This window comes from Accipiter gentilis, chromosome 33 (genome assembly GCF_929443795.1).
Source record: "Accipiter gentilis chromosome 33, bAccGen1.1, whole genome shotgun sequence".
Taxonomy (NCBI): domain Eukaryota; kingdom Metazoa; phylum Chordata; class Aves; order Accipitriformes; family Accipitridae; genus Astur; species Astur gentilis.
Genome location: NC_064912.1, coordinates 17,554,970 through 17,567,115, shown reverse-complemented (window position 1 = coordinate 17,567,115; position 12,146 = coordinate 17,554,970). Strand labels below are relative to the sequence as shown.

Here is a 12,146-nt window from a genome sequence, read left to right as displayed (position 1 = left end):
CTTTTTGCAGTCTCTTGTCTGTGGACTTGCTCAGTTGAAAGGAATGTTTCTGTGTATAGTTCAGTACTGAAGTATGTGTGGTGTGGTCATCTTTTCCTGCTCCTGCTCCTTGTTTTGTGTTCACCCTCATGTTCTCCGTAGTTGGTAACTTCTGTGTCCCCAAAACTTCTCTTCCTAGCCCACACTTAGCTAGTTGTGGTAGCCCTGATGAACTTTTTTTCCCTACTTGTTCCACCATGTGCATCTTTTAGTTTTTAAGGATGATACTGCCAAAAAAGAGCAGATTGAATTTTCCTCGAAAGCTCTCTTCTGGAAAGCTGTTGTATTAACATGTTTTATTCTTAAAACAGATCACTAAAATACAGATATTTATTTTCTGAAGTGCTCAGAGCTAAAGAAGAATCAGGATGTTGATTTGTAAATAGGCTCTCAAGGTTTTATGCCATCGTCTCTTGAAGGGCATGTTTGATTAGATGTGCTTTTGGGTGACATTTAATCATGCAAAGATAGACTTGTCTTAGTGTTTCTCAGCTGGGGGATATGTTTGGCTGTGAACAGAGCTCAACTAAATCTACTTATTGCTAGCTGCTTATCAGAATGCGTGTGCACAATGCATTCCTCCTAGGAACTCAACCGAACCTGTAGAGCTATGCAGCAGAGAATCGTGGAGCTTATCTCACGAGTGTCCAATGAAGAAGTCACAGAGGAACTGCTGCATGTGAATGATGATTTAAATAACGTCTTCCTCCGATACGAAAGGTGGGACACCTTTTCCATGAACTATTTACATTCATTCTGGGTTTTCACTTAAGTGTAAAATAGGTCAGTTGACAAGAGTTGGCCATCTGGGCCAACAGTCCAACATAACAAAATGCAGAAAACCAAACCACAGAAAGCCACAGTCTTCTATGGTAACATTCCTGTTTCTGTTGTTTCCTCTGATACTATGATTATTATTTTTTTTGTCCTAGCCATTGAATTTTTGTGGGGCATATCCGTAAAATGCAGGACAACCTTGTGCAAAACTCTCTGAACTAGCAGAGACTTGAATCTGCAAGTCCCTGTTGTGCGGTGCTGTACAGATGTAGGGACTTGGGACTGAAAATAGCATAGCTGCAGTTGCTAGTTCCACTTGCTAGCCTGGGCTCTGCACAAATGCTTGTGCTGCTTCCTGGCTTAGGGAGGCTCCCGTGAGCTCTGTCTTCTGATCTCTGAGCTTTCTAGTTCCAGTACTAGTGCAAAGGGAGCCGTCTGAGGTAGGCGTGACCGTCATGCATGTAAGGGTTTTGTTTTTAAGTAACACTTAAAATCTTGAAAAAAGCCTGTCTTGCGCAGAGCTGAGGTTTTGAAGAGTAGGTCTGTGGGAATCATCCCCAGGGGCGGGACTTGGGTCACAGGACTTTCGACATGTTAGACAAAGGCGCTGTCAGCCACATCTGCTGCAGTAGGTGACACGTGATAGAGCAGTCTTGGGAAAGTTTAATCTTCCCCTTAATGACAGGCCTGGGGAGTGAGGCACTAAAGAGTACCCTTTGTTACTTGCTCTTAGCACAGGGCTTTGTTTCTCAAGCCTTTAAAAATAAATTAGACTCTAGATCTGTGAATCTATGCTGTCATGGCAAAGGCTGGAAACTAGACTCAGTGGCCTCGATTTTTGTCTTTGATTTAGTCATTCAGAGGAGATCGGGGCAAACTTTGAAACAAATGCTGGCTTTTTATGTGGAATGGTATGTGTTTCATGCACGAGCGTGATTCTACAAATGGCAGAGTGTAACTGTCACTAAGGCTTAGTCTGGTCAGCCTTAGTGTTTTTTCTGTTTTCCTCCATCTGCGCCTTTGCTGACTGGGGCTAATGTATTTGTAGTCATTATACACTGAAAGGTGAGCTGAGTGATGTTAGCAAGCTATTTGTGGTAGAATTGCTGCACTGGTCTGAGCATTCAATAAATTCCAGTTCCTTCTCTGCTATTCCAAAAGCTCCACATTCATCACGCTGATATCTAGTATGGGTGCCGAGCTCTGTCAGTGACTCAAGCAGGAGCTCTGGCCTTCACTGTGAAGCTTTGGATGTAAACGAACGTGTGGCTCATAAGCCTTTTGGTGAGAAATATGAGGTGGGAGGTGTCTTAGGTTTCCAGCTAAGGGAGCTGCATTTCCAGTAATAGTAGACACCCACAGTTTCCTAAAATTGAAATTTGGGCCTGAATTTGGTTTTGCTGCCTTTTAAGTTTGCATTTTCCTCTGTTACATTAAGAAAACATTTTAGTTTGCTTGAGATGCAGTTGTATTTTGTCCCTCTGGGCGAAAACCCACAGGATTATTATTATTATCAATATTATGGTTTTTTTTACTGAAAAGAGAGGTTACACATGAAACTACTTTTAAATGAGGAAAAATTCTAGCCTCTGAGAAATCACAGTGCTTTTCCTGGTAAGGAAGGAGATCAGACTGGCCTCAGACAGGCCTTGGGAGGAGGTAGTTCCCTCTGCTTTTTTGAGTTCACAAAAGCTTCGTTTAGGTTTGCGACCCCAGATGCACAGCTGGTTGGGGAAGGAGTAGAGAAGAGACCAAATCTTGACTAGCCAGACTTCTTCCCCTAAGAAGTATGAGGATTTTTATCCAACGTCATTACTTTTCATTCTTGGAAAGTACCAACCTATTTGAACATAGGTTCTAACAATCTTTGAGCTGACCTGGAATGTTTTAAGAAATTAATCTACTAATCGTTGTTTCTCTTGACATGTGCTGCCTGGGTAGGACTGTGCTAGCATGCATATGGCTTCTAATTTACATGTATTGCAGCAAGGGGGAGCTGTTAAGTGGGAGTTAAGACTTGCTGCGGTGCTCAACTTAGCTGGGAGCATCAATCTTGCTGCAATTCCTTCTGTCCCTTGGCTAAGAGAATAGTCTATCACAAAGCACTTAATGGAAACAAACAAACAAAAAACCCAAAGACAAATCCGACAGTGCTTTTCAGGCATGTGTGTGCTGCAAGATCAGATTGGTCAACTTAATATTTGCCAAGAATGCAGCTTCTGCAACTGTTCTCCCTTTTTCCTGGCTTGGACTTAAAGCTCTCAGGGTTCCCTCTTGAACCATTGAAAACTAAGTTCACTGGCAAGCATGTCATGGCTTTGTTATAAACTCGTGTTTTTGAGTGTTTATTGGTGGCTTTGATAGTCCATGTTGGTTTTTTGTTTTTTTCTAAATAGATTTGAACGATACAGATCGGGACGTTCAACACAAAATACCAGCAATGGAGTAAGTACCTCGCTCCGTTTATTTTATCAGCAGTTACATCATACTAGCCGTACTAATATCAGTAGTATCACTTTTTACCTGTCCAGCCCTGTGTCCTGCCTGTAGTGGCTAATAGTGGATACCAGGAAAAGAGTGCAAGAATGTGGCAATCCGCAAGTGACAACTTTTAGCTCAGGATGACATTTCTTTGCTCTATTAACTTTTTTGATTCTTTTTGAGTCCATGTGGACTACAGGAATTCTCAGTGTCCTTAAGCAGTGAGCTCCACAGTTTCACTACACATTTTTACATATTTGTGTGGGTATTTATATGTAATAAATATTCTGTTTACATTTGATTGAGCCACTTAATAATTTTTATTTGCTCCACCTAATTCTTCTTCACTGTGTCTTACAATACCGCTGTTCAGGTTAATTTTCTTCATGCCACTCATAATTTTAAGAACCTTTCTCATCTCCTTTTTCAACATCCCCTTTCCAAGCTGAAGAGTTACAGTTCTAATTATTCATTCAATGAAGACTATTTTATAGTCAGTTTATAGTGTTCAAGATCTGGGTTCATGATGAATTAGTATGTGACACTATTACATTTTCTATTCTGCATTCTTCTAACCATTTCCTCTATTTACTTTGCCTGTTTGATTGCCTCTTCTACTGCAGTGTGATGCAAACTTCAGCACAGGCTCTGCATTCTAACTTTAGTCATGACAAAAAAGCTATGTTTCTGAAAACAGTTTACACCTAATGTGGAAGATGTTACTAAATTCAGTTTGACTTAGATCCGATGTTGGTCTGGTGCTAAAAGAGGTGGAGAACACAGACACATTAGCTAAATCTGAAGAGATGTAGATGACCTCCAGGAGAGCTTCCTGCTGTGTTAAGCAGTCAAACTGAGATTTTTTGGTGGCTGACCCTTTTTATTCTGCACCCATCATTGTAGTACCCAAGAGACTGGTCCATTTGGCAATATGCAAGAGAGATCTTTTTAGGAAGTGCCCATTATTTTTTGGTGTTTCATGTTGCACTGCAAGAAGAAATCTCTGGCATGTGTAACTTGCTGTGTTTCTTGTGTCCCAACAGGTACTGAATGAGGTGACAGAAGATAACTTAATAGATCTGGGTCCTGGCTCTCCAGCTGTAGTAAGCCCAATGGTTGGAAACTCAGCACCCCCGTCTTCACTTTCTTCACAGCTTGCAGGGCTTGGTGAGTACCTGGTCTAAATAGGGCAGATGAACATGAGGCTGCCATGCGTGGACTTTTTCAAGACTAACCAGTCTGTGGGTCTTGAACAGCATGCAGGGGCTGCTAGGCAATCCAGGTGTGTGATTGTGGGAGCAAGCCTGAGCGGTTGCTGAGGTCCCTGTGACTGACCTGAACACCCAGTACAAGCCCTTATCACAGTGGGCTGTTGGAATTTATGAGGAGCCATTTTTCACTTGTGGGTCAGGGAGTTTCTGCTCCCTTTGGGTCTCCTCCACCTGATTAATGTTGCCATGTAGCCTTTGGAAGGTTTGGGTATGTGTGTAGTAGGATTAGGAGGACTTTCCCACTCCCTTGCACTGTAGCGATCTGTAATTGGGAACCAGCCCAGCACAAAGGGAGGGATTTATTAACCAAAGGGGAGACTGAAGGAAAGGGTGCAGGTTCTTGTTCATGGTAAAACTTGTATTACTACTTTTATTTCTGCTTAGGTATAGCTCTCCATGAAATCAGTCTGGTGAATGTTCTTGGTTTCACTTCTACAAATAATATTTGAAATCTTTGGATGAAAGTTTTTATGAAACTGTCAGATGTTTTACATTAAATCAAACCAAAGATTGCTAGATAGGATCACTTGATTTGAGTGAAGGTTCTTCACCTCTTTCAGCACTGTGCCAATATCATTATCACTTGATTTGAAACTGCTGGTTTCAGAGTCAATAGGTGAGAGACAACATTGTGGAGAAGACTATGCCAAAATTTTGGACCATGTTAGTGAATAGTAAATATCTCAGAATGAGATTGGCAGCAGGTGCACACCAATTCCCAAATGCTGGCTTCTTGATGGAGTGCTTATGGTGTGGTGCTTCCAGGAGAAATAAGACAATGTCTACATTTATCTTTTAAGAAATGCATGATTAGCAGCCTCCAGCCTCTTCTGGACAGAACTGTGCTCAGTGCTGCAGCTGTTAACTAGATGATATCTATAGCTGCCCTGTATTGTTAATGACTTCCTCTGTAACCTATACAGTCATGGCAGTGGTGCTTCCATATGGTTTGCTATTTCATTGGTTCACTTTTTTTGCCTCTGGTTGCAGACTTGGGAACAAACAGCGTCAGTGGCACACTCAGCTCTCTACAACACTGTAATCCTCGTGATGACTTCGACATGTTTGCACAGACGAGAGGCAGTTCCTTGGCTGAGCAGCGAAAGAAGTATGTTGGAGTTTGTTTTTAGCGCTGTTTGAGTCATGGCACTGCTGTTGTCTAAGGGCATAAATCTGAAACTTCTTGACTAAAAAAGTCATTTTGGTGTATGTTTTTGTGCTTTTAATCCAATCCCTACCCTGTTGGTCATTATTAGTATGAGCGAGTGGAGAAGTTCCTGCTGCTGGGCAGAGCTGACTGGCTGACTAATGTTATTTGACTGTCTTAGTTAATGAGCTCACTGGAAACTTGGAAATGAACTTGCCTTTATTTCTGCAGATGCTTCCTCTCATAAAGGCTTCTCATCCCATCCACCCGGCCAGTTCTTGAGATACAGCAGCATAAGGGTCCTTCACCTGAAGGTCATGAATATACTTTGGTGACTGAATTACTGTTATCAGGGGCTTGGAAACAGAATTACCATCCAGTTAAACTCTCCCTTTGGCCCAGCAGTCAGACTCTGGTGGGCTGTCAAGGCAGTGTAGCTTGCCCAGCTGCCATGCTATCCCTAATTTGTTTATATGCATAGGGCTTGCATCTCTAGAGCTGCAAATCTGGCACTTTCAAGGGCATTTAACAGGTCTAATTATTTTAATATAAAATAAATCTATGCACTTATTAAGAAATCCTTTGATCCTTGTCAAATGAGATTCAGTAAAAGACACACTCAGGTATTTTTCTTTCATATATTATATCTTGCCTCCTTCTGGTTTCAGATTCTAGAGGATGTAGTGGCTACCAGCAGTCAGAACATCATCAATATCTTGTCTCAAACTAATAAATGTTGTTAAATAGTTTAGCTCAGACCCTAGCAGATTGTCAAAAACTTACCAGCTCTTGAAAACTTGAGCCAGCAAATTTATTAGGATCTTTTATTTGCGGTTATCAATATAGCTATTGGTACTGCCTTAGCTGTAGTATCAGTGTTGAGAAGATGTGCTCCACTGTAGAGGCGTACGTTACCACTGGAGATTTCAGGCTGAGAGCCCTAATGTATAGTCAGAAAGGAGATGCATTGCAGAGAGATCTAATGGAGGTCCCTCTGTCTCTTGTGCTAAATGAAGCACGAAACTAGTCTTCCCACACTGCACCTCTATCTCCTTCTGCAAGTTAATGGAACAAGGAGCACCTATCAGTCCATGATTTCACAAGGGAGGATTGCTATATCTTCCTTGGATTGTATGCTGTGTAAATGGAGCAGCAGTGAGGCAGTAAAGATGTGAGTGTGACTTGCTGCGGTGTGTAGGTGAGAGCCTCAGCGTGCTGTGCTCAGATCTTGGGAGAAGCCAGCATGCTGGAGGAGAAATTGCTCCTCCAGCTCAGACATGCATCTCCTCCCAGGAACTGATTTATGGGCAGGTGTTGGCATCTGCTTCACCTCATGATTCACCACTGTGCTCTCAGAAATGATGCTATTGCTTCTGTCACGTGACTGCTACATGTTCCTTTTGCATAACAATTTAAGAAGCTTTTTACAAATCCAACCCCTGTAAATAGTGCATTTCTTTGTATGCTTCACTGTAGTTGCTTAGCTATGTTTCATCTGTCTTCGAGTCTCCCTCTGCCTCCCCCCCATGCACACATCAAGGTCAGGTTTCCAAATGTCATCTTCAGAGCTTTGCAAAACGTCATCTGTAATCAGGCCTCTTTTCATAGTCCCCTGCTAGCTCTAGGAGACACTTATGGTGCCTTGTAACCTATTTGCCTACCTTTCATAATGCTAGTCTTACTCTTTTTGCTTCAACATGCTTACTGAAACTGATGGACGGTCTTTATACAGAGCACACTCCTCTTCTTGGAATACACTTAGTACACTTGAAATCTTGTTAAGAAAAAGAATGTGCTTTCTGATTTCCGGGGGAGTAAATCAGAGTAGCAAGTGCATTCTGCATGGGTGACTGCTGGACTTCCTTCTAGTTCTGTGGTTTGTTCCTTTCTTTCAGCGTGACGTATGAGGATCCACAGGCTGTCAAAGGACTAGCATCTGCCCTGGATGTTCGAAAACAGAACACAGGAGGGGTAGGTCGTTGCTCTGCATTTTGTTATCTGAAGCCGTGCATGGAATCCAAGCTTTAGGCAGCTGCTTTGACCGAGACTTCTCATTATGTATTCCAGCAACATGCTAGTACTGGCTATTTTGAAATTGATACCTAGAAGCAAGTACTTGCTCAGTAATGATCTCTAAAGAGCTGCTACTTAGCACACCAGCCTAAAAGACTTCAAAATCATAGTGAGTAAATTCTCCTGTGTTCTTGCAGCTTGCCTGGGGGGTCTAGCTCTTTGACTGGAATCACTGCTGAAAAGAATAAGTGGGGAATGTCTTGTGAACACTGGTGTGCATTTGTTTGGTTCATTTTTGCTTATGAAAGTTGTTGCAGTCTTAATCTGCTAGACTTTGCTCTGAGTGCTCAGATACACATGCAAGGTACAGGGAGAGAAATTATGTAGACTTTTAATGCTTCACGTGCCTTACCATAACTGCCCTTGCACGCAGTCTGTTCTGTCAGTCCCAAGGCAGGCTCCTGCTATCTTGTGTGGGCAGAAGAGGCCCATGTGCTGTCACCTCACAGCAGCTGGTGCTAGAAACATGCTTGAGAGAGCAAGCTTGGCCAGCTTTGTCTGCATACCTTGGTGAAGGCAGAAGTGAAAAGAGCTTTCAGATCGTCCCTTAACCCCTTTCTACCACCCTGCTTCTTAAAACTGTCCTGCTTTTTTGTACTCAGCTGCATGTAAGTTTTTGGATGACGGTGCAAGTTCAGAGCCTTTTCCTAGTCTAATTTTGGTCTGTGCTGACCACTAGGGAGCACGGCAGAGCCAGTGTAGTATGGGAGAGCCAGTGCAGCATGCACACGCCTCCCTCCACTGAGAATTGCCTCCCCATGCCTTGGCTGATCTCGCCCTGGTTCTTTCATAAGTTGAAATGGGAGTGCTCAGGGCAGCTGGCATGCCTGGCAGCTTGTTCTCTGAGCCAGGGAGAATTTGCATTCGGAGCCAGCTCGGGTCAGATCACAGCTGCCTGCCTGCTTCGGCCATAGTTCATTGGTAGCAGGCCTTCAGCAATGATTTCTTACGGAGCATCCCCCTGCCCCACAAATCTATCTGCTTGTTCCTGTCCCTGTCCTCCTGCAAAAAGGGTAATTTATAACCCAGGTCAGCTCTGTGACCAGTTTCAAGCTTGGCCCCACAAAAACTCATGCCAGCAGTACTGAGGGAAAAGGGGGAAGGATGGGGACGCGGGGGCAGAAGTATATTAAGGGGGTGAGAGAGGAATTCCTGAAGCCAGTGTGACAACCCAAGCCCCCAGTATCACTGTGCTGTGTTATTGGCAGGACCTGGGAAAGGATTTGATATTCTGCTCTTTGTTCCTGGCTAACTAAACGCAAGAGGCTTGCATTTAGCTACTGGTCAAGGGGGCTCTATTCCCCTGGTGGCCATGGGGTCATGTCCTTATTTATTAACACTTTTGTTCTCAGCCAATTCTGCTTGAGGCACCAATGTGACATGTCATTCACACCAGCATAGCTGCTGCTCTGCCCGAAGTGTTGTCAGTTCAAAGGGTTGTGTCTAAGCTAATCTGACGGTCAAAGTTTTTTTGGGCAAACGCTTTATGGGTTGTGGAACTTTGGGCTCTGAGATGTCGTAGAGACTTTCAGCCTCTTTTCAAAGGTCCTGATGACTGTATCATGTAATCAGAATAGCTTGTTTTGAAATGCAGTCTTTCAGAAATTGGTAAACACTGCTTCTTGTCAGGTGTTGTGAGGCTTGTGGGTGTCTCTCCTTAAAGGAAATGAAAATTAAACTCTCCTAAAGTTACCAGCCCCGGCATGTGTAGCAAAAAACTGGCAGTGCTCAGTAAACGAAAGACGCACGTTAATTTGGGTAGAGAGCTAATTTAAGAATAGCTCTAGGGAGGAGCCAAAAGCTTTGCAACACATTCTTCACACACTTCTTGTTCCAGCACAGTTGTCCAGTGGTAAAATTCAGCACATCCGACGTTTCTAATGTAGTCATTCTCAGAATGGTCTGTAGAGAGATGGCTAATCACGTGGCATTAGCTGTCTTTTAATATGATTTAGCAGCTGGAAACAAGATGAGCTAAAAATACACTGTTTTCTTAATATTGCTTTTCCATGTTGGGAATTGCTTTTGTTGCCACAGAGTTGTTGCATGATCACAACTGGGAGGAGAGGTGTCCAAGAAACAATTCTCTAGTGTTACACAGATAGTAGATGAAGTTGGAGTGATTTCTCCCTTTTTTTTCTCAGCACAAGTACTGAAATGAGACATAAAAGATGTGATAGTGGGGACAGGAGATGTATCCCACGTATATGGTTATCTGCATGGAGGTACATAAACATACCAGTGGCTCTCTGCTGAGCTAGCCCAGTTCTGGCAGGGCAGGTGGGCTGGAACTGCTGTGCTCTGCCGGTCCTGAGCAAGCCCCTCCAGAGCTAGAAATGACTCTGCATCCGGGCCCTGGCTCAGGGATGAGATGCTGAAGGACAAGAAGCCATCTTGAGAGTCTTTGTGTTGCTGTGCCATGCAGTCTGCAACCTGCTCAGAGGAACTGGATGCATCAGCGGTCCTTTTAACCTCTGTCGCTCTTCAAGAGGGGCAGTTTGAAAGACTGCCAGAACACTGCAGCAAACTGCCATTACTTACCCTCCTGCTCAACGCCATCATTAGAGCTGTCGTACTGTTAGAGTTTGGGGCAGAGTCTTGTCTGCTGAGCTTAAGGAGGTAAGTTAGGGTGTGCTGCAACTCACAGCTTCGTAAACAAGGGAAACTCCACAGTGCGTAATACTAGTGTTTCTGGTAAAGTCTGACTGATTTTAGTAGGTTGTATAGCCTATACTTTTTTTTCTAAGAAGATGACAAACATCAGCCTCACTACTAGTCAGTGACTTTTTTTTTTTTTTTTTTTTTTTTTTTTTAAAATCAGCATGGAGGAAGTGTTAAAATTCTGTGAACTGTCTGTAGGAAGTGCAGAGGTCGGGGTGAGGTCTGTACCTCCACGGACAGAGCTGACAGGCAGCAGAGGGGGATGCAGCTGCTGCCAGAAGCTACCATAGGCAACTCTGTGTGTGTATGTGTATGTGAAGTTTTTAACTTGCTGCTGTTATATTACTTTATCATGGGTTGTTGCTGTGGTTTATCTCTTTATGGACAATTTCTGTTCTCAACACAGAGGAGAGGTAAAGGTGGGAACTCAGACATGGAGCCTATAGACAAGTGGCTAATTACACAAGGAATGGTGAGGACTTCACCAGTGAAGCGATTCCTACTGCCCATCCCAGTCCCTTTACCTAGAATAACCATCCTCCATTCACCTCTTGTCCTGCCCTACTGAACCACTTGAAATCAGACAGTACAAGGAGTTTATTTCCCACCTGGGGCAAAGGGAAAGATTTGAACCAATTTCTGGTTTACATAGCACAAAGGCCTGTAACCAACTGAATCATTTGTAGGATCCCACATCACCTTCAGAAGAGGCCTGGGGATCCAATTGGTTCCTTATACTGTCTTGATTTATTTATGCAGTATCCACTTTTCGAGGGATAAACACAAGTCTCATGGATCTTGTTCATAAAGAGGACACTTTCTACATGTCTTTAAAGCAGCCTCTTCTGGTAGTGCTTAACTTTGTGGTCTGTAATAGACATACAGAAGTTGTAGGATCATACCTAATTGAATTGAGTAATGTAGGGATAGCTCTTTATGAAAGGAAGGGAATGGGAGAACTGCTACCCAGATTGACATCTTCCACCCCACTGACATTAGGATTCAGACTCCAAAAGGTACAATCGTGTTTCTGGCTGTAAGGATTTAATTCCTGTGTCTAGTGATGCCAGTGCTCTGATAAAGTCAAGCTTCTGAAGATCGCTGAATCTGTGCACATTTTGACCTTGTTTGAAGTTGTCCTTCATCAACACGCTTGCAGAGAGAAGTTCAAAAGTCTGCTTTAAGTGCAGAAGTCAGAAGTAGGTAAAAAATAGCCTCAGCTATGCCTTAAAGCCAAGTTCTAAGACCAATTTTGTATTTTTGGACAATGTAATCCATCACTTTTAAGTGTTTGAGATTAGTACCAATAATGTGACCTAACTGCACAAAGTCCCTCTGAGACAGTCCTGACTGCAGCTGAGTTCAGAAAGGTGCAGTGCAGAATTCCCTTTGGGCTGGTGTGCGCTTGCAGTGCAGCTTGTGGGGCTGGGTGTCAGGAAGCCTGTGGAATGGCAATGCCTCACTCCAGGGAGAGTCTTGAATGTCCCAGACTGAGCTGCCCAGTGCTTAAAAAGAGAAACAACCCAGAAAGTTTAAGGTTGAGAAAATCCAGTGTGCAATATCAAAGTGCACCAACTCTGTGAAACACTTTGCATTTATTCTTCTAGGCTTAGAGCTAATCCAGGTTATTTCTGAGGGCCAGCTTGTGAATTTGTCAGAAGTTTGCATGGGTTGTGCATGCAAAGTGATTGGACACA

At 43.3% G+C, this 12,146-nt stretch overlaps 1 protein-coding gene across 3 annotated transcripts in view; it reads left to right on the top strand.

The window, feature by feature from the left end:
- The window catches only part of TOM1L2 (target of myb1 like 2 membrane trafficking protein), a 58,817-nt gene that overhangs the window by 31,551 nt on the left and 15,120 nt on the right, over nucleotides 1-12,146 (top strand). For 2 of the 3 annotated variants that reach the window (XM_049791018.1, XM_049791017.1), the window contains exons 8-12: nucleotides 626-759; nucleotides 3,213-3,261; nucleotides 4,341-4,464; nucleotides 5,559-5,676; nucleotides 7,611-7,686. In XM_049791018.1, the coding sequence (XP_049646975.1) occupies nucleotides 626-759; nucleotides 3,213-3,261; nucleotides 4,341-4,464; nucleotides 5,559-5,676; nucleotides 7,611-7,686 (501 nt within the window). Of the gene's footprint in view, nucleotides 1-625; nucleotides 760-3,212; nucleotides 3,262-4,340; nucleotides 4,465-5,558; nucleotides 5,677-7,610; nucleotides 7,687-10,855; nucleotides 10,922-12,146 lie in introns of all 3 variants that reach the window. The other variant, XM_049791016.1, reaches the window with a different exon arrangement.